Below are 26,884 nucleotides of genomic sequence, written 5' to 3' on the forward strand. Positions count from 1 at the left end.
AGGCAGAATAAAGTAAATTCACTGTATAATTTTCATCTAGGATATACATTATTATTATTATTATCTGATTTATCTAGTCTGGATCTCCAATAAGTTTTTGGGCAAATATCACCTTTTTAAATTATAGGTACACACTTCCTAATCATAGTCCATTTATATATCTTTTATATATACACTAAACTTTTTTTTTTTTTTGTAATATTCAAACATTAACAATTGATTTAAAACTACACACTGAGTTAGCGACGCAGTGAATTCTACAACATTTTCTAAATGTTGATATCACAGCAAAGGTCACAGTTATTTGTTTTGTTTTTTTTTTCATGAAAAAAAGAAAACTTCCTAAAATCTAAAATGAAGTCCCACATATAAAACACACAGGCTTTCTTAGAAAATGGGAAATCCAATTAAAAATTTAGGATGGTTTAACAGAGACGCTGGATTCGAGGGTTTGGCGACCATCTCACCACGAAAGGTCTATAGAGGGACAGCGAGTGGACGGTAAAGGAGCGGCGCGTGGTCTGCCCGGTGGACGCTACAGCTCGTCAAACAGCTGCAGGTCTAGTCGGACGACTATCTCTCCGGTCGGGACTTCGTGTAAAAGGAGACACTTTGTAATTGGCCCTTTGGAACCTTGGTCCTTCTTGATATCTGCAACACGGATTTCTGTTCTCCCGAGAAAATCTGAAAGAAACATAACAAATGAGATGCTGGCCAATAGGTGTCCTCGCTATAGAGAAAAATGGCACCTAAAACATCTGTGCCTCTGGCTTGAAGCTGGCACGGTGCGGGTTAATTGGTACAGGGCTGAGAGCCCACCATATCCACGCCTTGGATAATGCAGGAAAGGCTGAGAGATAAAGCATTCCCACTAAGCTGAAAGTACACCCCCCCCCCGCGCTTTCTAATGGACATATATGATGAATACATTCCCAAGACATGATAGAATAAAAGGCGTTGTTGCTCCTCTGGATGTGTTTTGTGTGAAATGGTGTATCTGCTTACCGTCTGGGGAAAACTGGTCCCTTTCGAACACGGTGATGCAGAGCACGTCTTGCTCCAAGTCCTTGATGAAGAATTGGCAATTGGAATTCCATTTGGGGTTCAGCGTGTCCTGTATAGTCTTTGTGATATGGCACTGGGAGCCCATGGTGATCTCACAGTATGGATTACTCTTCCCTAAACGGGGCAATGAGGGCATATCACACACACAACACAAATTTCGGCAAATACTAATACTGGATATACTGTTGCAAAAGAGACAAATATTTAGTTAGGAGTCAACTCAAGGGAGATTAGAGGACAGAGCCTGTAGTCAAAACTTGTCAATTACTCACCATGGGATCTGCAGGGCTTCAGCTCAATCCCTTCTACAATGTTGACCATCAGCCTTCCAATGCCTGTAGCCCGTTGAGACCGTACTATTGAGGGAAGGAGAAAAGACATTGTTTAGCTGTATTCCAGCGCTGAGACAGTTAAACGCATGCATTTTATCAGGAGTAAAATCTCCTATTACCTAGATAGGCCTTCTCTCTCTTCTTCTTCTCCGTCTCGATGTAAAGCTCCGAGGCAGCTTTGATTTTCTGCACCCAGGCTGTCCTGAAAGAAGAAGACGATCATATTATAGTTACTTCCAGGGGACGGCCTATCATATAATAGTTACTTCCAGCGGACGGCCAATCACATTATAGCTACTTCCAGCAGAGGGCCTATCATATTATAGTTACTTCCAGTGGATGGCCAATCATACTACAGTTACTTCCAGCAGACGACATGTCGTCCTATCATATTACAGTTGCTTCCAGCGGACAGCCTATTATATTACAGCTACTTCCAGCGGACAGCCTGTCATATTATAGTTACTTCCAGCCGACGGCCTATCATATTATAGTTATTTACAGTGGACAGACTATCATATCATAGTTGCATCCAGCGGACGGCCTATCATATTATAGTAACTTACAGCAGATGGCCTATCGTATTATAGTTACTTCCACCAGACGGCCTATCATATTACAGTTGCTTCCAGCAGATGGCCTATCATATTATAGTTACTTCCACCAGACGGCCTATCATATTACAGTTGCTTCCAGCAGACGGCCTATCATATTATAGCTACTTCCAGGGGATGGCCTATCATTTCTGAGCTACCAGCGGAGGACCTATCATTTCATAGTTACTTCCAGTGGACTGCCTATCATATTAAAGCTACTTCCAGCAGACGGCCTATCATGCCCTAGTTACTCGCAGTGAGTAAAGCTGCTGAGCGGCTGCTGGTTAGCAGAACAGTCCCACCTCTCGTTGATGCTCTCTGCACGCAGGGTGTAGACCCGGTCAATGTGAGAGATGTGGAAGATGGGCTCGTCTCCTGAAGGGTCCGTAGGCAGTTTCACGAGCACCTCATTCAGAAAGATAGGCTGCAACAATCCATTTAAAGTCTGGAATTAATCAGTGAAGATGTAGAGCCATGTGTATGGAACGCAGCAAACACAATATAGAATGACAATATATAATGACATCATATATGATGACACAATATATGAAAACACACCCATTTTTATTAGGAATGGAATGCCACCCGGCCAACTACCAAACCAAATACTAAAAGTTCAAAGTTTGGACATCATCCTACCCACCGACATGCGCGGGTCCCGCTGTGTACGCGCCCCGCGGTTACTCACCGTTTTATACATCTTGTACTGCAGGTTGGATTTGGGGCTGAACACCTTGTCCGTGCCGGAGGAGCCCAGCGGCTTCATGATCTGGGTCAGCAGCAGGAAGTCGTTGAAGAGGAAGCCATATAACTCCTTGTTGCTCTTCGCCTTGTACAGCTTGCCGCTGTGCAGAAACTTGCGCGGCCCCAGGCAGTTTGTGACGGAGTTAAAAACCAGTTGCTGGGGAGAAGAAACACAATATGGGGCTGGGATGAGATGAAGCAGCGCCTCGGTTCATGGGCGCCCAAAGGCTTACGGCAGAAAGTCAACTGGATGGACTGTACGACACCGTCCGTGGCTTCATTTAGAGGAACAGAACACATTTTTATATGGATTCATTTAAAACTGATTTATTCTAAGGTCCAGGTCTACCTATGTCATGTAGACGCCACTTGACTTCACATGTTAGCTGCGCACGTGCTTCATACCTCCGATAAACCTTCACACTGAACGTGAGCCTGGATCCACTCCAGCCGGTCAGAGTTCTCCTTCTCTCGGACTCCTTCGTTGACTTGGGAACAAAGTTCCTCTGCTTTCTCCAGAGCGTGCTTCAGGTGACTGAGATCAGGGTGATTTTCGGGAGTATTCTCTATGATCTGACAAAAATCAAATCATAATAAGTACCGTTGTCTTAAAGGGCCAATCTTGGTCCACACCACTGATCCAAGGAGTTCTACTGCCCCTGTCTGGGCCACTTACACGCACCGTTCAAATCAGTCTTATGTTGGGAAATGTCACATCCTTATACATACGTTTTTAACGATGAGAGGATATCTGGTCACTCTCTGCATGGGCTTCAGGAGGAAGCTGGACAGCGGCATCCCTTTACACCGAGGATCCATCGCTAACCTCTGAGGACATAAAAAGAGCATGCGGTGAGCGCGCACAAAGTTTACCTGTTTTCAGAGGAAAATATTGCTGACAGGTAATACAAAGAGGGAAAACACCTGCTAATGGAGCTCCACGCCCCCTGGCAGAAAGCTCTGCACGACGGGACACGGCGGGGCCCCCCCGCAACGCTACCTGATCTCTAGTGGATTTCCTGCGGCTTCCATCACAGTTTATTCATCTACGTCCTCGTACCTAATGCTCATGCCTGGGAACCTGAAGGCTATGGCTACCTGGAGCCCTCCATCTTTGAAGGGAGGGGCTTGATGTGGGGTGGGGTAAGTCACCTTAGGGGACAGGGACTAAATATGTGTATGGGCGGGGCTATCACCAAACACCTTACATTTGTATGGAGGTGGGAGGAAAATAGGGCAGGGAGTGGGTGTGTCACACAAACCACTCCTTCTACTTGGAGATTTACCGCCATTAGCTGGAGAAGAGTTCCCTCTTGAAGTTCTGAACTAAAATGCTACAGGTACCTGATTCCTTTTACTAAAATATTCAATGCCGTTCCTAACTCTAAAGAACACTTAACTTTAAATAAATGTCTTCTGCTTTTTATGCCATTAAACATTAAAAATGATTCTTGTTAATAGGTGTTTGAGCCCATTTTGCATGGTCTCCAATGCATTTTGCTGCATTCACATCAGTGCAGGACATCTGTAGTTACTAAAGTTGGAAACCTCAGACGCCTCTGCTGAAAGCGGAAAGTGTACCTGCGGCCGCACATGCTCAGTAGCACTGGGAGTAGCCAGACAGCATAAGTGTCATTGGCTGCTGCTCCCAGATCAGATCCATTGACTATAAGAGAGTTCTACTGAGGACATGCAAGAAGTATACTGATAAATGCTCCTTGCTTTCAATGGAAGGAAACGTAATGTCAATACTTTGGATTTACATGTCTCACGATTCTCAGCCAAATGATTGGCCGCTCTCATCATTCAGTATTTCACCCACAACCTAACCACACATGGAACGAATATGAAGATATCAGAAGTTTGTGCATCTAAAGGATTACTCCCCTTTGGGACGTTTAAATATCTTAGTTTAAGTCTTACCTTGACAAACTCCTTGAACTCGGGAACCTCGTCTGTTTTTTGTTGGATGAGGGCAGCCCCGTTGAGCTGACAGCTGCAGAAGCGAATATACGGCTGCATGTGGGGTAACTGGGCCGTCAAAATGTCCCCGATCATCTTCACTGGCATCTTCTCCCCAGACATCTTTTTGCGAACTCTCAGGGCCCTGCGTAAAAGCATAGGGGTGGTAACAATACATAAATTATATACAACGTGTAACGGCTGCTGTTAAAGGGACAGGTACTACCAAAATATTCATGTGTTTTCATGCTGTGTTATTTGGGGACATAAAGTGTCCCCCCACAGATCTACAGTTGCTGCTGGGGATGGAGATCATCCAAACAGCACAGCCGCGGGGGGCTGCTTCCTCTCTCCGGTACCATTTGGCCTCAACCACCGGGGACCTCTTTGGTGTCCCCTGCAGCTGTATATAAAGATGGTCAAACTGACAGATTTCCAGCTGTTGATTAATTATAAGGCCAATGGCCAGGAAGCTGGAGCCTTCACAACGGAATTATCACAGGACTTCAACGTGATAATAGATTTATGGCCTTACTTGAGTAGCTTGATATTGCACATTATCAGCTCCTTCCAGTTGACGAAAATCATGGCCACTTCTTTTTCCGTGAGTAGATCAGATTCTAACAGCGGCTTCTGGAATATCTGAGGAGAGAGAGAAAACAAAATGTTATATTACATTATACTAAAGCCTATTTTGTTGCCTTTGCTCATCTCCCTGATTTAGACTCTCGAGCAGCCCAACGTTGGAAGCGTGATCAGGATAAATGCAAAGAGTTCTTCATCAGTGGTTCCTAAAACAGTCCTCAAGAACAGAGCCAGCGAAACGGTCAAGTGTACCATTGGCCCCAAAATGAATTTAAGAAGAAGTGAAATTTCCTGGATTAAGCTATAACGGGACGCAGCGTCTCCCACCGTATGCATTTTGAGCTCACCTCGGTGACCAGTTGCAAGTCATTGACGTAATTCTCCTCCGTCACAATCAGCTCATGAATGTAGCCCTGTCGCTTTCTTTCTGTGGGGGTCAGCATGTCGAGAAGATGTAAATCCGCACACCCTATGGAGGTAAAACAAAAACAGGGAAGATGGAAAATAAAAGCTTACGCGTCATAAACTGTAATTCACTATAGATACCCCTGCTGTAGAACAGGTAATTGCAAATGGCGGAATAGGCAGGTCACCCAAAACAGCTTCAAATTAATGGACAGAATGCATCATTCTCGTTGAATATTACCCAACATGAGTTCAGGCTTTTAACCTTGTTGTATATTGTGCAGACCCACCAGAATTCATGGAGCCCACTCGGAATAGGCAGGACCTCTGCCTCTAGCCCCACACCCACCACTTACCAAACAGGACTAGGACTTGATCTCCACACAATCAGACTTCTAGAGGGTGGAACAGCTGAACCTTCGCAGGGATGACCTGTCCGTACACATAGATGCTAAGACTCTCATTTCTAGTATAAACGTTTAGCTGTAAGAGGTCAACTTGGGTAGGGAACATTTGGACTAACTGCTATCCTGATCAACCTGAAATCCCAATATCTGTTTAAGATAATATATGCTGATACCCCAGTCTGTTTTAATTCAGGCTACTTATGGAAACGGTATAGAGAACCAGCGGTTTTAACGTAACGCTAGAGTATACACCAATCAGCCATAACATTATAACCACCTGCCTAATATTGTGTAGGTCCCCCTGACCACTCGAGGCATGGACTCCACTCGACCTCTGAAGGTGTGCTGCGGTATCTGCACCAAGGCATTAGCAGATCATTTAAGTCCTGTAAGCTGTGAGGTGCAGCCTCCATGAACGCATCCAGGTGCCGCATGTTCTCCAGGTAATCGACGCACCCGGCCGTGCACGTGATGTGAAAGAAAACGTGATTCATCAGACCAGCAAACGTCTTCCCTTGCTCCATGGTCCAGTACTTATGCTCACCTGCCTGTTGTAGGTGCTTTCGACAGTGGACAGGGGTCAGAACTGACATTGAAAGGAACAAGCCACCGTCCGTTTGTGTGCCACTTTCCATCTATGCGCCCATTTCCAAAGTGCCGCTGTATAGGAGTTTACCAAGTTAGTTTAACAAGGAAGGACAAAGAAGAACGTGGAGGCTCCCTGTAATCAATACTCCACTGAACCGTCATCAAGTGTTGCCTACTGCGTGCTCCACCACCATTCCATTCCCATCATCTTTCTCCAAACGCCAGGTTAACAATCCTGTTCCTCTTTTCACTTTCCTTAGTAGAACAGTTGTCTCTCTCCATCACCTCCACATGTCTGTATTACCCCCTCATTACTTTCTTTGCCCCCAGGCACTTTTCACCTTCACTTCTTCTCTTTCCCCCACCTCACTTCCCTCCCAGCAATCTCTCCGCTCACACAAGTCCTATTCCCACCTTCTCTCACTCTCTCTTCTACATTTAGCAGCTGGGGATATTCCCAAAATTCTGGCCCTCCTTTGTTGCTTGCTTGCCTATCCTCTGCGAATCAACATTCCAGAAACTTCAATAAACCTGCCCGCATACCCTGCTACTCCTCCTACCCCCCCTTTTACATTTGCACTCAGGAACGTATGTTCTATGTGTAACAAACTAACAGCCTTACACAACCACTTTACCTGCACCTTCTCGCTCTAACTGAAACCTGGCTAACGTCTCGTAACACCGCTTCTCCCGCTGCTCTCTATGGTGGCCTCCACCTCACTCACACTCCCAGATCTGATGACGGGAAGGGTGGTGGGGTCTGCTTCCTACTCTTCCCAACTTGTACTTTTCAATCTGCTCCATCACACTCTCTCTCCTCATGTGAGGTTGATGCTATCTGACTACTTAATCCCATCTCCTTACGCATATTGAAAAAAGCCCACCCTGGACCCGACTGATCTGTCCAATTACCGTCCCATCTCTATACTTCCTCTCGCCTCCAAGCTTCTTGAAGAAATTGCTTATACCCAACTCCTCACTTCACCCCCTTCAATTTGGTTTTTGCCCCTTGATACACTACAGAGACTTAAAAACATTGCAGACATCCCTTCTTTCCTAACACAAGATGCCACTAAGGCTCTTGTCCTTGCCCTCATCTCCTGCCTCGAATATTGGAACTCTGTCTTAGCTGGTCTCCCTCATACCCGTCTCGCCCCTCAACAATCCACCAATGCTTCCCCTACTTACATCTCATCACTCATCTCTAAATACACTTCTAACCGGTCTCTCCGCTCATCTGGTGATCTCCTTCTGTCCTCTGATTTCTCTAATTCTCATGCATGCTCACAAGGCTGACCCTATCTTCTGGAATTCCTCCGACCCCTCTCGGTCTTTCACCTTGAGCAGGGCCCTCCTCACCTGCTCTTTCCATAAGTCAAAGTGCTATATGATACACTACTTATGTCATGTGCTGTCTACCCCTTGTACAGCTCTACGTAACATGATGATGCTATATAAAACACCTTTCTATCACAACCAGCAGTCACTTTTTCAGCAGTTTGAGCTGCAGTAGCTCGTCTGTTGGGAGCCGCCCCCCCGTGCATAAACGAGCCTTGGCCACCCACGACCCTATCGCCGGTTCAGAACTTTTCCTTCCTTGGACCGCTTTTGATAAATACCAACCCCCCCCCACCACCACCACCACCACAATAGCTGCAGTGGTGGAGATGTTCTGACCCAGTTGTCTCGCCATATATAGTTATATAGTTACATAGGCTGAAAAAAGACATGCGTCCATCAAGTTCAGCCTTTCCTATATCTGTTAATTTGTTGCTGTTTGATCCAAAAGAAGGCAAAAAACCCCGGATTCGCTCTTTCCAATTTTGCACTAACCAGGGAAAAAAATTCCTTCTTGACCCCAAAATGGCAGTCAGATTTCTCCTTGGATCAATAAGCTGTTTCCCCATAATTAAAGATTATATCCCCGAATATTATGTTTTTCCAGGTATCCACCCAGTTGCAGTTTAAACATCTGTACAGACTCTGATAAAACTACCTCTGCAGGCAGAGAATTCCACATCCTTATTGTCCTTACTGTAAAAAACCCTTTCCTCTGCTTTAGTCTAAATCTCCTTTCTTCCAGTCTAAATGCATGACCTCGTGTCCTATGCATAGTCCTGTTTATGAACAGATTTCCACACAATGGTTTGTATTGGCCCCGAATATATTTATATAATGCTATCATATCCCCTCTGAGGCGACGTTTTTCTAAACTAAACAGATTTAAATTAGTTAACCTTTCTTCATAACTATAGTGCTCCATTCCTTTTATTAATTTTGTAGCCCGTCTCTGCACCCTTTCTAGTGCTATGATATCCTTCTTTAGAATAGGTGCCCAGAATTGCACAGCATACTCAAGGTGCGGCCTTACCATTGATTTATACAGAGGCAAAATTATATCTTTATTCCGCGACTCGATGCCCCTTTTTATACACGACAATACCTTACTGGCCTTAGCAACCGCAGACTGACACTGCACATTGTTGCCATCACAATTTGCCCCTCGTCAAAGTCACTCAGATCCTTACGCTGCCTGTTCTTCCTGCTTCTGACATCAGAAATGTTCCCTCGCTGCGTGATAATATCCCCCCCCCCACTGACAGGAGCCATAACAACGAGATTATCCACGTTATTCCCTTCACCCGTCAGAATGTTATGGCTGATCAGCGTAAACCATGATCAAGGAAAATATTCTCCATTTGACTTCCCCTTAAGTCATGTGCCGATAACATAATCTAAAGGGGATAAGAGCACAATTAAAAGCAAATAACCTATTTCTAAAATAATGGCAATTAATGTAACAAAAAAAATCAACATTAACAGTATCTTATTCATTTAATATCTAGGAAGTCTTCATGTATTATGACAAAGCCAGTTTAACGTATAGGAAGATTTTTACCGTTCACACTGTGTGAGAGTCGCTCTAACTAAACAGAGCTAGAGTGGACGAGCAGGACACGTCTATCACCTCTGCCGGGAGGTCGTTCCACTTATCTAACACCTTCTGTTGCGAGCTCAATAGTCTGCAGAGATACGTCTTGTAATTGTTTCATCGTTACTGCTGGAACCGCCACACTTTGGCTACATTTCACCATAATTAGCTGAGCGCCTGGGCTATGGATACTTTCTAACTAAATTGTTACTTTTTGAAAAGTTTAGAGCTCTTAGCATTTTTTTTTTTTTTTTTGGTTAAGCTATTTGGATTCATACTCCGGGAAATCCCTTATTAATACACAACCTTTTTATTATATATTAATGGCAGGGTTTGCGGTGCAGAGTTAAGCTGTCTGTACACAGTGATTGGGAGAGTAATAAATAAATGAAAAAATAAATATAAAAAATAATGATCAACAATTCAACGACTGAAGTAACTTATGAAGTGTCCTCACAAGGTTGCCTGGGGGTTTTCCTCGGTGATGAATGTATGGTAGCAGTGGTGCCGGGAGGGGCAGCAGAATTCTGGTCAGTAAAAGAGTTTTATGTAGTGTGCTTCTGATGAACAAAAAAGGTAAACAAAATAAAAAACGAATGTTGCTTTACCGGTACATCTCTGCCTGCCGGCTAGTAAGTCTTATGGATATTATTCCAGGCCTGGTTATATAGTGTAAATAATATAACTGACGCACGTTAAAGATTCAGAATATCAAGATAACCATAAAACAAGAAACACACGCAGAGGGCCCAGCTTTTATAAGAAGGATTTAATTATCTATACAGGTAACTGATTGTAAAGGCTGTATTACAGTTGTTAAAGCTGTAAGTTTAATATATTTATATATTTTACATTCATACCTATGAAAATACTGAAGTGCGGGTGAATGAATGAATGCGATTTCGGAGACCCTGCACCACAACAAAAGGAAAGGAGTGCGGTCTGTAACACGTTCAGCGTACATTAAAAAGAACCGGGTCCGACGGACAAAAGTAAAATGCTTCAACCATTAGTAAAATCTGCCATCTTCAGTTGGTTACACTCAACCCCCCCCCCCAAGTTTTTTATTTATTTTTTTTTAAAGAAAAAAAAAAAAAATTATTCCTTTTTTTCTACACACGACATTAACCCCTCAAGCACCGAAGCGGAAAGGCAGCCATGGCAAAACATGCATTACTCCTTCCTTTTGTGCATAGAGGGTTAAAAAGCAGATGCAGGTGTTTTAAGAAAACAGGTAATGACTCATACGGCACAATACAACACTGTAAGCGGTTATGAACAGTAAAATGACACTTCCACAGTCTAGTTAAAAGAATAATAGTAATAAAAAAAATATGTAAACATTGCAATTAATTCCAAGTTATAATAGTGTATACATTCTTCTGCCCCGGTAGATATAAAACGAACCCTTTAACTGATCGGCCCCTCTAGTGTCCAAGTTAAAAAAACAAAAAACTGTAAAATTTATGAATATGAGCATTAACCCTTTCAGAGCTATGTAGGAGGAGGTGGGGTGTATGCTCAATACAATGCGCAGCCCACTCTAGAGTCACAATAAAAACCGGCTGATCACGCCACGAATACATATATATAAATAAAAAAAACGGTACAAAAGAGGGATGCATGTACTTAACTATATGTGCAAAATATAACTGGGTTATTAATGCCTTTAGCGTCTAAAAATCTCAGGCAATGAAGATGTTAAAAGGTAGCAACCATTGCACTGGAAGATATAGGTTTTTATCATGTACAAAATGTACTAGTGTCTACGAGTTAGCAGTATCAACCTTCTGTATAACCGGGAACCTCCGGCTACAAGCATCTCACTATTGCCAATCTGCTTGTAAACATGTAATCCGTGTAAAAATGTTAGATATATATATATATATATATAATCATCTATCTATAGATATATCTATCTATAATATATAGATATATATATATGCTATTACGACACACGGAACATAATGAAATGAAAACAAGACATTTCAGGTTTTGTGGACACTTAACAGCACATGCAGCATTCCTTGATAGTGGGTCTTTTTGCAAGAAAACAAAAAAAAAAAAGCAAAAAAAGAAAAATTCTGAAACATTCAAAAACCTTTTCCTTGTTGACTTATTGCATATGAACTGTAGAATGTGAACAATTAGAAACCTCCTATTCAAAACATAAATTACTATTTTTTTTTTTTATTTCTTTCTAGCAATGGAGAAAGCCACAAAAGGACCCACTATCCTCTCTAATCAGTTAATCGCTTTTGCACATTGGATCTGCCGATAACGTCGTGGTTACATGCATCTAAATGGAAAATGAGGTATAACTGCAGTGCAGTGTTCTTCTATTCAGAAGGCAGTAGATGATCATGCTGGAAGTCACATGATCAAGGCTGCATCTCCCATCATCCCTCGGGGCAGTGATATGGGGATAGTGGGTCTCTTTGAGGACTTTCAAGCCTGAGAAAGGGGGTGGACAACATATGATTCCTAGAAAAAGGAGGAAAACAACACATAAGCAAAAAGAAAAAAAAATCCACAAATGACAAAGAAAAAAAAAAAAGCCAGCCACGGCGCACTGTGCTGTGATGAGTCAAGCATCGAAAGACAGGGAGGCAAAATAAAATGTGGCATGCTACAAACAGGGAATGAGGTGATATAGGGGGGGAGCGAATAAATGGCATTTTAGATCACTAATGCATAGGTTGTACCTTCCATAGGCAGACGCCCCAGGCACAGCTCTCTGCAGGGACCCACACTCTCTCGTATGTCCATCAAACACAGCATTTCAGGGCTTCAGATCGAAGCGTCTATCTTCTCCCGGTGTTTGCGATGGACACAGGCGAGAGTATTGGCACCCGGAGTCAAGCCGCCCGGCAGCACCCCCGTCCCCTCCCCCCCGCAGCACCCCCAAAGCAGGCCCTTCTGAAGCATGTCATCCAACTGATTTTGAGACAGATTTTCAATGTTGTTTTTAAATATGATGCAACACATCCATGAACACCCCAAACCCCCTTATTGTGTGATCTGGCGCAGGAGGGTTTTAAATTCCACATAATCGTAGACTTAATTTAGTGGCAGTGAATACATTATCTTTTTATTTTTTATAATTAAAACTTCCTTGCAATCAAATAAAATCAGATATCACTCAATATTTCAGCCAAAGGGGGGGGTGGTAATTAAAGGGGTGCGGCTAGAGGCGTGGCCAGGGCCTACTTTGTCTAATATGACTGTGACCTGCTGATAGCTATTCACGTAACAATGTACAAATTAAACGGTTTTAAGTAAATTATTAATCTAATTTCCTTACTCAATGTCTATGGTTTCTACAGACGTTGCTTTAAGGCTGTAGAACCCAGTGATAAACCTCATACCCAGCAAACACACCGAGAGCCTAGAAAAGAGGGGCATCAGGGGAGGAAAAAGGCAACAAGATATTTTGACCTCGAAGAGGAAGGCATGAAAAAAGAAAAAAGAAATAAAGCTAGAAAAACTAAATTACTGTTCTGCTCAAACTCAGTTGGGTTCATCTAGAAAGTTCTAACGGTAAGCGATATTTTCTGGGAAATTCTTTGTATTTTGAAAGATTTGGCGAAAGCAGCTAAAGCTTTGATTTCTGCAAAAGAGACGCAGAATCCCAGCAATGCTGCATGGCGTTATAAACCGATCAGAAAAGGGACTGCCAGAACAAGCCCCGGTTACTTACATTGTTGACTGGGGTCCATGTCTGTAGTCAGCTTCACGTAATTGGCTGGGAAGAGCCCCACTTGACCATTTAGTTCTCCTTTCCACCAATCAGGATCCTCTTTGTTCAGTACATTGATGACTTGACCTTTGGTAAACGCCAGCTCGTCGTCGTTCTGTGCGATATAGTCGTACATCCCGATTACTTGGCACGCTGTAAGAAGCCAAAGAGTCAATGAACTCTATGTATTTATGCAGCATATTAAACGCGATAGAATTATACAAAAGACACAGTATGAGCTCTTATTCAGGAGTCAATTTGCACGGCATCCAATTTTTAGGAGCGTTATGGTTTGGTTTAATGTGACTACTTTAAATATTAACTAAATTATATGCGACCATTAAGACAACAAGAATGGAAAGCAAGTGCAAATATATAACAGAGTATTTCCCAGAAGGTCCTCTGATGAGTCCCTCATGATATCATAAGCGGTTCTGTCCAGTTCCAAGAGAGATCCCCGAGGCCTTTAAAGACCCCAACAGTGCTCCCGGTCAAAAAACATTTAGGTAAAAACTATGTTCCAGAACGTATGGACTGTAAGAAGCGCTGTGTAAATTTGTGGCACTATAAAACGTTATGATGATTAAGTACAAGTTTGCTGTAAGTAGGTTTCTTGTCCATATCTGGTTTTCTACCAGCCGAGGGTTAAAACAGACAGACAGAAAGACAGATTCTTACAACTTGCTTAAGTTGCAGCACAAACACAAATGTGATGGGTAATTTGATAGTGTCCTTGCCAAACATTCAGAAGTTATGTCACGTGCATACCTAAATCCCCTCAATATCAGCCTCTACCACCTCTGCTGAAAGGTTGTTACATTCACCCATAACCCTTTCAGTGAATAATTTACTCTCTTGGCGCATCTAAGAGTCAGCCTTTTGAATTTTACTGGAGTAAGATACTCATATACTCATATTCTGAAGATACAGAAAGTGTCAGTTGAAGACCTGACTGCCGCTTACTTACTCGGTGGCAATGCTGCTGGTTTAGGCGGCTCCGTTGGGGTGGTGGTTTTATTAGTACCAGGGCTCAATAGTTTCACATAGTTCGCAGGAAACCATCCGATCTGTCTTTTCTTCCCACGTGCCTAAGGAGACATTTGTCACAAAGGTAACTAAACAACAAACGTGCACGAACCACACAGCCCAGATCCAGAAAAATGCAAAAAAAACCAAAAACATTTAGAGTCCTCACGGGTTAAGGCCATTTTGTCTTTTTGCTCTTCAAATGTTATTGGTATCTTACATCTTCACAATACATCAAAACATACTACCATTTAAAAGGTTTGGGGGTCTCTTTGCTGCTTTCAAGGAAAACAAGAACATTTCTATCTGTAATATAATCGCAGAAGGGTTTTCTAACGATCAATTAGCCTTTTAAACTTTGATCAGCGAACACAACGTGCCATTGGAACATAGGCGTGATGGGAGTGAGAAAGGGCCATTGCAACACAGGCGCGATGGGAGTGAGAAAGGGCCATTGGAACATAGGCGTGATGGGAGTGAGAAAGGGCCATTGGAACATAGGCGTGATGGGAGTGAGAAAGGGCCATTGGAACATAGGCGTGATGGGAGTGAGAAAGGGCCATTGCAACACAGGCGCGATGGGAGTGAGAAAGGGCCATTGGAACATAGGCGTGATGGGAGTGAGAAAGGGCCATTGGAACATAGGCGTGATGGGAGTGAGAAAGGGCCATTGGAACACAGGAGTGATGGGAGTGATAAAGTGCGCCTATGAAGAGATTCCATTAAAAATCTCTTTTCCAGCTACAATAGTCATTTACAACATTAACCCCATTATTACAATGGAAAAAATTAAATTTTCTTTTAAATAAGGACATTTCTAAGTGACCCCAAACTTTTGAACAATAGTGTGTATGAAAACGTACCATGGCCTCAAGTTAAACATGGAAAGCCAAAAAAGTTAATTCTTTTTTTGGATTTTTAAATAAAACATTTTATAATTCTGTTTTGTTCTAATTATGTAGAAAAGAAAAAATAAAGAAAGAAAGAAAAGGTAGCCAACCTGTAGCTCTCCCTCCCACCAGCCGCCAGGATTCTTCTTCCTGATGAGAATGAGTTGGCCCGGAGCCAGAGTTAGTTGCTCAGGGCCAGTGGCCGTGTAAGATGCGATGACCTGGGCAATTTCTGAGAAGAAAACACAAAAACAAAGCTTAAAACCATAAAGTTCCAAATGCATCTGTAACAGAAGGCAATGGAACATAGCAAATACCTTTTCTTTTTTTTGTGTCTGAATTCATTAATCTGATCAAAGGCCGGGTGAGAATGCAGCCGTTCTACACGATCTTCTATCATCCTCCATGATTCTAAATGCCTCGCCACTGACTGGCTGCATATAATAAACTCTGCACTACCTGCACCCTGCTTCAATCCATCACTGCCCGAGTGCTTATAGCCTTAACCACAATATAAAAGCCCACAAAAGACTGCGCCACTCATTGGGCTTTTTTTTTTTTTTTAATGAAAGTAGAACATTAATCTTTTTTTCATAGACTGTCAATTAAAAACGGCCACGTTTCCGACTACATTTTTAACGGACCGGCTAATAAAAGTAGAATTTTCGACTTCCAGAAACAAGCCGCGTGAGCGCACCTCCGTACCTGAATAAGAATGACTCTGATCTAGAACATAATTTTCCAACTCACCTGGCTTCTTTCCAAGGCTTCCCGTTTTTCCTGCTGTTCCAATGCCCTAAAGGGGGAAAAAAATTGCAAATTACCAAAAATGGCTAAAACGAAGAAAACTGCGTGCCACACAACGTATTCATCAGAAATGCAGAGAATTAGATGCGCACATGAGCTCTACGCCAAACTAGCAGATAATCTCAGAGTTTAGTTTAAAAGAGCTGGGAACGAGGTTTTGGCTGCTTTTAACCATGTGAATGCAATTTAACTACGGATGGAATAATTCCTGGTGACAAACACTAGTGTAGAGTATAATACACCTAAGAGAAATCTGTGACTGCTGAATGAATGAAATCTTTTCCCATAGCAGACAGATAAACCCAAGGCGTTGAGCGATTTTATTGGTAACGCTGTATTCGCACGCGCTGGAAACACATTTAGCAGTGAAATTACCTCAGAATCTTTCAGTTTCACGTAATTTGACGGGAAGACTCCAGTTTTATCACCCACGGTCCCCGTCCACCAGTCTCCATCCTTCTTAATTACCAAGATCATATCGCCTTGCTGGAAAGTCAAGTCTCCTTGCTCGTTGCTCTCGTACGTATACATAGCTATGTATTCTGAAAAACAAACCGGCTGCGGTTCATTTCAGCTTAGAGGTGCCTGGAATGAATACTTATTAATGGAAATTAATGGTACCGATCTACTGGGCTCAATTCGTTAAGTGACATTTCTTTACCATATGACCAGCTGAATAATGAGCTAAACACACAGGTCTTTATTTGTTTTTTCAGGGTCTCTGAACACGTAACACTGCGGGTCTCTGAATTGAACTATCCTTCAATGAAAAGTCCTCAGACAGTAAGATATAACGCGAAAGAAAGCCTAATTCCCCCAATGTACAAACATATAAAGGGCTTCACGGTAATCGGTACGATCACTTGCCTCGTTGCCATTTTATTTCTGTTCACTGAAATGTCTCTTAACACCCAAGACGTAAACAGCTGAAAATGTGGACAGTTTTTTTTCTTGGAGGTCTTGGAAGAACGGCCAAAAGTTACAGGAAGAAAAAAGACCGGTTCACCGTCAGTGCTTCGGATCCATCGATGTGCAGGACTAACGTTTGGTCCTTACCTTCTCCTTGGACGGCAGGTTTAAACGCTGGCGAAGACACTCTCTTCAAACTGGCCGGGCTTTCTGAAGACGTCGAGTCGATACTGGCATGATAAAAGTACATCATTACACCACAGCACCCAAGAGCTTCACTGTCTGATCATTTATGAAAACAAAAGTACACTTGTTTTGTAACGACCAAGGTAAATTGCACATCAATAAGTAAAAAAAAAATGCAATATTCAAAAAAGTGAAAAATGTGTAGAAAGATCAGAAATCACATAGCAGTCCCCTTAATAAAACATAAAAAAAAATGCAAAAAAACAAAACAAAAACAAAAAGCCTTGCTATTGCCCCCAAAAACCCGCAAGGAAATAAGTGGTTTGGGACCACTTTGGCTTTTCCAAACCCTGTTGATCTTGTCATGTTTAAGAAATCCTAGCAAACTGTCATTTTTCCCCCTCCGTTTTCAGCTTTTATTGTATTTTATAGCTATAGAATTATATGGAGGACTGTCGCTTCAAACAAAGGTCCACAAAAGAGCCACAACTGAACAAACATATGGTAAGAATAGTAAAAATTTGGGGCTTTCGGGTGCAAAACACCTTCGGTGGTGAGTGTCAATACTCCTTAAATGGTATGAATAAAAGATATTCAGTTAAAACGCAGTAACATGCAGTGAATGGTTATCAAACACAACAGTCAGTTCCACGTTCACACGTATGACAAGTATACCTGGTCGATTTCCTCAAGGGGCCGGAAATGAGCTTGACGTACGATTTAGGAAACCAGCCCTTATGCCCTTGAACTTCTCCAAACCACCACATGTCCTGCTGTTCCAGAACGGTGATGATGTCATTCTTGTTGAAATTTAGGTGGTTGTCCTTCTTTGCCCTCCATGGATACAGAGCTTGGGCTTGGAGTCCTTCCACTTTTTCACCCTATGAAAAGAAACATTAAATGAGCACCTTGTGTGCCGACCTATAGATCATATCGACAAACTGGTGATGTGACAATAAATGGATTGCAGCCCTTAAGGCGAACTTCACTCAGATATAGTCTGACACTCACTTAGAGTTAACATATAGCCAATGCAGAAACATACCTTAAACTTTAGTAATTTTGAAAGGATCGCTTCATAGTTTCTAAGCTGAAATACTTTAACGAGAAGCGCTATACCTGGCCTAACACGGGGGAAGGAGATGATCCAGTAACCGTAGCCGGAGTGAATGCCGAGCGCTGTCTTATCTGGCCAGCACTTGGTACGGTCAGCGAGGGCTGAGCTGCCCATATGTCCCAATTATCAGTCTCTGCTTTGTCACTGTTATTGGTTGGCCACCTGAAAAAAGAAGAAAAGCCGTTAAAAAAAAAAAAAAAAAAAAAAAAAAGTTAAGGAAAGCAGTGATCTGAAAGACACGGCGAGCTGAACGATCATGCAGGAGAAGCTACACGTCTTTTTTTTTTTTTTTTTTTTTTTTTTTAACCCCGTAGAAGTATTCTGATTGAATATTTAATTTTGAAGTTACCTGAACTTTTGCGCTTCTTTTATTTTACATATATGGCGATGAAGCACTTACGTAGAGCTGAAGTCCGCCCAGTTGTTGGCATTCGCAGTCGAGTCGGTGAACGCTGCCGATGTACTCGTGGCCTGCGCCACGTGGTCAGCGGTTTTGGACGTGGTGTCTGCTGCCTGCTTGGTTGTGCTTGGACATTCGCCTTCGGGCATTCTCTCTGCGTAGTTGGCTGGAAACCATCCCGTTTTTCCTTTCAATTCCCCTCCAAGCCACCCAGGCTCACCGGTTTGGCTCTCGTCCACCTGCAGAAACAAACGGAAATGAGCTTACGATACATTAAATCAATTCATTAAGCACATCTACAACAGAGTCTTTTCGACGCAACAAACAAAATGAATCAGAACAGTCAGACAGTTTAATGTTTGGAGGCAACAATGTTAATTAGCAAGTCAGAATAGAGAAATATATTGACATGCGCAGGAAAAATCCATTATGATCTTGAATAATTGATGGAATTAAGAAATATAGCGACTGTGGATTGTGAGAAAAAAAAGTTCCAGTTAACAATAGAAACACACATTTTTACACAAGTTTTACACAAGGCTGGGGTTCTCACAAGAAATACACGAGTCCCTGGAGGTAACTTACACTTTAGATAACCAGTCCAGATACCTGAATGATTTTGGGGGGAATTTGGGGTATGTAGACAAGGAGAGTCTGCTGCAAAGTGTAAGCAGGAGCTTTAACAACATAAGAACCCAATAAGAAAAATGGAGGTAGGCATATTGGCCCAAGAGACGGTTTAGTCGAGGGCAACAGCTTTTATTGTGAAAGTGTGGAGCCACATAAGTCGTCTGGCCCGTAAAGGTCTCTTTAGATGGAAGAAGAGACCTCTAAGGTCCTGAAAGCTTGTGATGTCACATCTTAACCTATGCAGGCCAAATAAAAGGTTCAGGGTTCCATGGCAACCTAACGATATTCCTAAACTCTGCACCTGAAACCCTTTCTATAACTAATCCCTATTGTATACATTAGCGGACTCACTGATTACAGATGCAAAGTAAAAGTTCGATCCAAGGTTTTTTGTTTGTTTGTTTATTTATTTTTTTAAAGCACAGAAGCAGACACAGGTCACGTGACTTATTAGCAGAGGACAATAAAAGCTTTCTTCATACAAACAGTGACCCTGGGAATTCACATCTGTGGCTTCTATTATAGTAACCTTTAAATGAAATAAAGATATAGGCGTTCAATCATTCTCACCATGATTATATCCCCGGGATGGATTGTGATCTCATCGGGACTTCTTGCATCGAAAGGGTAGAGCGCTCGGTAATAAACAACCTTCACCTCCCCCTGAGAGATCGTTAGCGGTGCTTTTTCTAAAAGGGCAAAAAATACAGATTGTTCAAGAACAGACTTTTCCCAACATTTATCCAAGTAAATAAGACGGGCTGACGAAGCAGATGTAAAAACAGTTCACAGTAACATATAAACACACACACAGTAAGCAGATATTTAACCCCTTCGAGACCGGGACGTACCTGGTACTTCCTGGTCAAAGGTCACTGGCAGACCGGGACGTACCAGGTACGTCATCGATGATGCGCAATCCCAGCGTCGCTATGAACGCTGGGATCGCGAGGGGCAGCTGCTACTGACCACTGGGTGTCCCCAGCGATCCGTAGCAGCCACTCCCCCTCAATTCCGTGCACGTGCTCGCTTTGCAGCGAATCACGAGCACGGAATTTAAATATTTTAAAAAAAAAACTGCGGTCTTCAAGGGAAGACGCAGTTTGCAAAAGTCGGTCCTGAAGAGGAAGGACCCTGTTGGTATACAGGCGACAAAGCAAAAAAGCATCTCTTGCAATCTGGCACAAGCCAAGCACACACCTGTACCTGTCCAGGGGACTTGCCCTCCTGGTTTGAACGGCTCTGGGAGCTGATGGAAAAGCTTGTTGGGTTTTTCCTGCACATCCTGTTTTTTCTCATCGTCGTTGGCTTTAGAGGAGTCTAGCTTTTTCTGTTTCTCCTCTTCTTGGAGTAGTTTGTGCCGCACAATGTCCTCCTCCCGTTTGACGCGGTCCTGCCACTGCTTGTCTTGCTCTTGTGCCCGTCTGGTAAATAAATAAAATACTATTAAAATTAACATTTAGGATCTGGTTCCTTCACGGTTAAATTATCTAGCGGCATCAACGAATAATAGAACACTTGAGGACCAGAGACAATCAATGGCATTTTAACAATTTCGGCTTAAGCGTCTGTGCTTACACGAGTGAAAATAGTAGTTTCCCTGTCTGATTGCGTTTTTTTTTTTTTTAATGTGTTTTTGGCATGGAGTGCTTGTTAGATCTTCAGCCAAAACCTAATACTGGTTTGTTTCGTCCCAAAGTATGCAGGTGTATTGACGTTCTTAGAAAGCAGCGGTTTCCACCTCGGTACCCTGCCGTGAATGATGCCCAGTGTCTCTCTGATGTGGTATCAAACACTGAACACAGCTGAAGCAAAACACAACCAAAAAACGCCTGGATGATGTTCTGGGGTCCTTTAAGACGTCATGGATGACTTTACACCTTGCTCAGATATTTTGGCAGAATTTCTACTCTTGGGAAGGTTCACTACTGTCCCAAACCTCCTTCCATTTGTGAATACGGCTCTGAAAGAGATCCATGGTGTCTCGGAGTCTCTAAACTGGTATGTATCGTTGTTTTCCAGAGGGGCTCAGGAATGTGAATGTGGCACGATGTGGCTCTGTATTCTTAGCGTTGACCGCTCCAATCCAACAGCAAAGTCACATTTAAATGTAGTAGAGGCAGCTTACGCGAGGTCTGGGGGTATACAAAGGTTTTCAAGGATGTGGTTCTAGCAAACTCTCATAGACGTGAACTTACATGAAAGACTTTGTTAGATAACCGGGCGCAAGAACGCACAACCCAAGTCCTCAAGAGCCGCAGAAAGGCCTGGAAAGCTCTAACAATATTTATATTTAATTGCTCAGCCTGGGATAGGCAACAATTTGTGGCCCTCGAGGACAGCAGTTCTGCCGCCCTGGTCTTGCCAAAAAAAAACAAAACAAAAACAAAAAAAAAAACACGCTTGTTCTTTCAGACTCCATTTATAGATTGGAACAAAAGTTCATAACCATTGCAGGAGACGAGGCATTCATTTGCACGTACTTATTCAGCATCATCGCTCGTGCATGGACTTGAAGTCTTTTATAAGGCACAACGAAGATCAGATCGAGTCCTGTGGATGTACGCGTCTATGATCTGACAATCAGTATATACAAAACGCACAAAGGAATACTGTATAGGTAGTAAGTCCTACCAAGGTAGATAGGTGAAGATCTGAGCTCCTTGATATTTGACATTAACTAGAGTTACACGGATAAGACGCGTAAAAATACCACTAAACTCATTCCGCTGGATCCCTATTACGTAAGTCCTTTTATCGTACGCACGTATCCGTGCATGTGTGTACCGTTACGGCTCTGTACTTTAGGATAGCAATGTGTTATATTTCCTCTTTAATGGGGATGTCAGGATTATAAAAAAATACAATTTTTTTTTATCGAGGAAGAAAATATTTGGCTGCAAAATCTATTTCAGGTAATTGGGTTATTTAAAGTTTGAGAAGAATGCGTATTAACGTGCGCACAGAGGGTTACACACAGAGCACTTCGATTTGCATTCAGCTGCAGTAGGGGTGTTAAGGGCATTAAACTGTCCCTTGAAGTTATTCACAATATGTGACTGGTGGCCCTGAGACACGCTCTTATACGAAACCTTCAAAAGGTCCTAGAAAGCACCACCAGGACAGGAAAGTTTGAAAGATGAATTTGGGTTGAACCAGGACTGTTCTTCAGAAGCAGGGACCCCGCGGAGTGAGCGTTAAGCAGTGCAATAAACTTCAAACGCTGAAATGCCCCTTAGCAGATCTAATACTTCCTCCTCTATACCAGAATACCTAAACAAGCTGGGCATGCTGAAAAGCGAGGTCAGGTAGGTTAAGCTAAATGCTTTCTGCAAAGTCCTGAAGAGCTGGAACACGTCACTTGGCTGCTCTCTCTCACTGCCTGGCCTGACTCCTGTCTCCTCAGAATAAATCCTTGCAGGCTCTGTACTTGCCCTGGACAATAAGCGGTTAAAATGTTAAAAGCCAAGAAAAAATATATATTTTTTTTAGCCTAAACAGGAATGCATAGTGACGCGCGGTTACCTACAGTATGTTTAAAACCAGGCGTACACAACACACAGCCTGGGCAATGCGCGGCCCGTGCTTAGCAGAGGAAGGTTTAGTGTAACGCGCATGGAGAGTTTCCTTCCTGTGGTGTCAGCGTGCATGGCAGGAAGGATCTGTCAGCATGATGGAGACCCTATATTACTCTCTGATGAACCCTATTCCACTGATCGCCCATACATGATAGTCCAAGGTTGGAAAAACATCTAAAACACTAAAAAGTGTGCAAACAATAATTATATATACATGTATATACATACACAGACATACTGCACAGGGGCAGGCGCACAGCAGTTGTGTACGCCTGTTTTTAAAATGTGGTTGATTTATCAAGGCGACCAGTATGTAAAATTAACTTGCATTTCAACGCATTTATAATTTTGTTATATGAGAACACAGAAGGATTTGTATAAAAGGTGATCGTGGTCTGAAAACTTGACTTACCAATATATTAACCAATAGAACAGACAAACTGGATAATCCCACCGGTGACTACTGGTAATAAAACATTTCAATCTTCCAAAATAACTGCATTATTATTCACGTGAAAACGGTAGCTTTATATTGCCATTAGGCACACCTAACATTCCCACGCTCTCCACTTCTGTGCCACAGAACATAATATTACCCTCAAAGATCAGTAAAGAACAGTTTGCTACTCTAATAAGACCCCTGCACACACACGCAGAAAACAAACCCATGGGTTTCAAGCCCCCAAACCGATGCAAAAATTAGACAATGTATGGGGCAATGCACTGCAGCTTCAGAGCTGCAGCTTCTCCTAAAGTTAAGTGCTTTTTTTTTTTCTCCAGCTAAAGAATGCATTCTTACAAATTACTTTAACATACACTAGATAGCAGGGCTGCATGTGGCACTGAAGCGTACGTTTAATGTAATACACAAAATCTAGAAAGCACAGACAGTAGATACCTTTGAGCTTCCTCCTTTTGCTTCTCCAGTTCAATGATCTTCCTCTCCTGCTCCCTCAGCTTCAGCCTCTCGGCTTCCAGGTCCTTTTGCTTCTCCAGTTCAATGATCTTCCTCTCCTGCTCCCTCAGCTTCAGCCTCTCGGCCTCCAGGTCTTTTTGCTTCTCCAGCTGCTGTTTATTGTGCTGTTCTCGGAGCTCCTGAACAAAAGCATTAAAAAGCTATTAAAAGGCAGGCGTTTCATTTACCACCATCTTCTAAAAGCCTGGGCCATCGTCAAACACAAGCAACGCCGATTATTTCTTCCAGCCACTAATTTGAACATGAATAATTTATTTTAGGTAAAAATAAGCAACCTCTAAAGCTATTCACGGGCCAACAAAGCGAATCCTAAAAAAGAAACTGCAGCTTGCACTGGATAGAGTGCAATGTATTTTTTGCAATAATCCCTCTAATTGCCTTGCAAGACAGAAAGCATACAGCACAGGGAACACCGAATTCAATACAGAAATGAGAGTAAATAAACTTTGCAGAATAAAAGAAAGAAAGAAAAGGCGTCCTGGCAACACACGCAATACCTTTAGCTGGTTATTAAAGACATCAATCTCTTGAAGTTTGGCTCTGGTTTCTTTCTCCACGTCATCTAGCTGTTCTCTAAGCTGCTGACGACCGATTTCCTTGGCTTCTAGTGCTCGTCTTAGTGCAAGAAGCGAATCTCCTAGAAAGAAACAGTATCCAGATATTAATAAGAAACACGATTGTAGGCTGCAGCCTTATAGTTTGGTGCAATTTAAAAGAAAAAATATATATATTTTTTTAGATTTAATGTATGGTAGGGAGGATCCCACCCTCCTAACCTAAACTTTAGTTTCGCAACGTTGATGTAGATGCGGCAGACGTGACCTCCGCTTCCTGCGCCAGTCTGCCTCATCCACATCAACGTTGAGAATCAGGGCGGAACTTAAGTTTTTGCTTGCGTTGCCGGGGGGGCCGCATTTTCGCCGGATCCCGCTACCGAAACCGCTCTGCAGTCTTCTGATCCGGTCTTCCAGACACCCTGGAGACGGTAAAAATGCTAAACCCCGATTATAGGCCGCATCCCCACTTTAAAGATTTAAATTATGGGGCCTATAACTGGGCCAATACAGTATATTTTCCGGCGAAACAAATAAATCCCAGTAACGGCCTTTCCTTTTTTTTTTTTTTTTCTCCTTTTTCATCATCTTACTGGCCTTGTTTAGGCTGCAAATCCGAAGACGTAATAACCCTATGTATCCAAAAGAAATATCATTCGCGTGGATACACTAAAAGGGAGTGATGGTTTAATTCCATTGGAACGGGTCTGGTGCTTAGGGTATGATAAACTCCTAGTCACAAAGGGCTTTATTAGGCCAAAATACTGGTCTAAAAAGCAGCGTTTAATCATTGTCCTCTTAAAATATGTCCGCGACCACAGGGAGATTTCAAGCACAAGCCGAGGATGAACTTACTGTGTAAACTATTTTGTTGCACCTGCTTCAGCTGGTCCTTAAGAGACTGTTTTTCGGGAATCAGTTTTCCAAGAAGCTGTTGGGACTCCTGAAGAAACAAAAAAGATCGATATGGTCTTTAAAACATGACGACATTAACTAAATGCAGCATTATGTTCTCTAATAAAAAGCGGTAAAACAAGAGCTGTGATTTACCTCCAGCCAGAACAATGAACATAAGCAGAATGGCCTCTCAGCAGAAATGGTAGAGGTTAATGCAGTAATGGGATAAGATACAGCTATCCTAAATCTTAGATAAGACCAAGAACTGATTAAGGCTTGTGCCTTACATCGGGACGGACAGGCAGACAAACCGGGCCAATGGTTCTTATTTGCTGTAATCGCAAATGTATATATATTATACACACAAGCAAACATACTCGAGAGGTTACATGACAGTATTGAGTCGGCGGCCCAAAACCAATTCAAGCAGCCCAGGAGGACTAATGCACTCCCTACCAGCTACCCCCTGACACGCATACATCAAACCCAAACAAAGGACTACATTAAAGGGCTGTGCCAAAAGTAGCAGCAGAAAAGAAGCCTCTGTTCTGGTTACGGTAAGCTTTCGATGAAAAGGGATGACTTCATCCAGCTTGGTCTGCTCGGTCCGGCGTGCCAAGCGAATGACTCAGGCAGAACACATTGTTGCATTCTATTGGCGTTTAAAAGGGTTATTCTCTACTGCGTGCTGAACAATAGACTGATGGGGCAAGCAAACAACGGGGTGCACAATTACTACGCGAACTGTTTGTGTGTGTGCATGAATGAATGTGTGTGCATGAATTTGTGTGCATGAATGTGAGAATGTACCTTAAAATATTAAATTATGTTAATGTACAGCGTATCAATATATAGGTGTGTTAGCATACAAGCGTTTTAAACAAACTCACCCCTTTTTTCTTGCCACAACCCCATGATGACAAGAAGGGTGATTTAATCAGAGTATATATCAGTATACTGTTGACCGTTTGTTTATTTGTTTATTTTTTTTACAGCAGGTAGAGATATATCAATAGCCTGAATCCTTTTAAAACGGGGGGGGGGGGGGGTGTTTGTTCTTTAGTAACAAGCAGTCAGGCAATTAAACTGCATAACATCTTTGGCAAAAAAATAAATAAAGAATGCAGGATATAGGAGCCGAGATCAAAACACTGCTGAATGGAAGTAGCCTGCTAATGTGAACCGCTGAGAATAGAGTTTTCGCCTAATTATAACAATATCCCGTCTTACATAAACGTACTAAATGATCCTACTTAACGCGCACTAAACGAAGCCGTACACCGCTTACCTGTAGCTGTTGCTGTAGGTGCGTGATCTCTGCTATCCGCAGCTCCCTCGACTTATTAGTGCTTTCAATTTCATGCCGTTGTGTAGTGAGACGACAGCGAATATCTTGTAGTTTTCCTTCTAACTGATGCTTTTTATCATTCTTAGGGAGATAGCACATTTAAAAGGGGAGAATGTCAGACGGATAACATTTAAAAGAGAACTAAAACATCTAAATGCAAACCATAATTAAATGGAACACCCCCCATCATCACTTGTCATTTTTATTTAAT

General features: G+C 42.5%; 1 protein-coding gene across 2 annotated transcripts in view; it reads right to left on the reverse strand.

The window, feature by feature from the left end:
- Nucleotides 1-201: 201 nt before the first annotated feature.
- ITSN1 (intersectin 1) overlaps nucleotides 202-26,884 on the reverse strand; it is a 45,988-nt gene continuing 19,305 nt past the window's right edge. Inside the window, exons 14-39 of one of the 2 annotated variants that reach the window (XM_053456533.1) lie at nucleotides 26,614-26,754; nucleotides 25,284-25,371; nucleotides 24,372-24,511; nucleotides 23,797-23,993; nucleotides 20,521-20,744; nucleotides 19,891-20,009; nucleotides 18,691-18,929; nucleotides 18,293-18,452; nucleotides 17,849-18,054; nucleotides 17,135-17,217; nucleotides 16,454-16,620; nucleotides 16,022-16,067; nucleotides 15,382-15,503; nucleotides 14,323-14,443; nucleotides 13,317-13,508; nucleotides 5,632-5,753; nucleotides 5,235-5,341; nucleotides 4,661-4,844; nucleotides 3,467-3,565; nucleotides 3,143-3,310; nucleotides 2,682-2,894; nucleotides 2,296-2,417; nucleotides 1,517-1,599; nucleotides 1,338-1,421; nucleotides 1,006-1,179; nucleotides 202-684 (exon numbers count right to left, since the gene is read on the reverse strand). In XM_053456533.1, the coding sequence (XP_053312508.1) occupies nucleotides 536-684; nucleotides 1,006-1,179; nucleotides 1,338-1,421; nucleotides 1,517-1,599; nucleotides 2,296-2,417; nucleotides 2,682-2,894; nucleotides 3,143-3,310; nucleotides 3,467-3,565; nucleotides 4,661-4,844; nucleotides 5,235-5,341; nucleotides 5,632-5,753; nucleotides 13,317-13,508; nucleotides 14,323-14,443; nucleotides 15,382-15,503; nucleotides 16,022-16,067; nucleotides 16,454-16,620; nucleotides 17,135-17,217; nucleotides 17,849-18,054; nucleotides 18,293-18,452; nucleotides 18,691-18,929; nucleotides 19,891-20,009; nucleotides 20,521-20,744; nucleotides 23,797-23,993; nucleotides 24,372-24,511; nucleotides 25,284-25,371; nucleotides 26,614-26,754 (3,750 nt within the window). In that variant the 3' untranslated portion in view covers nucleotides 202-535. Of the gene's footprint in view, nucleotides 685-1,005; nucleotides 1,180-1,337; nucleotides 1,422-1,516; nucleotides 1,600-2,295; nucleotides 2,418-2,681; nucleotides 2,895-3,142; nucleotides 3,311-3,466; nucleotides 3,566-4,660; nucleotides 4,845-5,234; nucleotides 5,342-5,631; nucleotides 5,754-11,732; nucleotides 12,101-13,316; nucleotides 13,509-14,322; nucleotides 14,444-15,381; nucleotides 15,504-16,021; nucleotides 16,068-16,453; nucleotides 16,621-17,134; nucleotides 17,218-17,848; nucleotides 18,055-18,292; nucleotides 18,453-18,690; nucleotides 18,930-19,890; nucleotides 20,010-20,520; nucleotides 20,745-23,796; nucleotides 23,994-24,371; nucleotides 24,512-25,283; nucleotides 25,372-26,613; nucleotides 26,755-26,884 lie in introns of those variants that run through there. The other variant, XM_053456532.1, reaches the window with a different exon arrangement.

Source organism: Spea bombifrons, chromosome 2 (genome assembly GCF_027358695.1).
Source record: "Spea bombifrons isolate aSpeBom1 chromosome 2, aSpeBom1.2.pri, whole genome shotgun sequence".
NCBI classification, from domain to species: Eukaryota; Metazoa; Chordata; class Amphibia; order Anura; family Pelobatidae; genus Spea; species Spea bombifrons.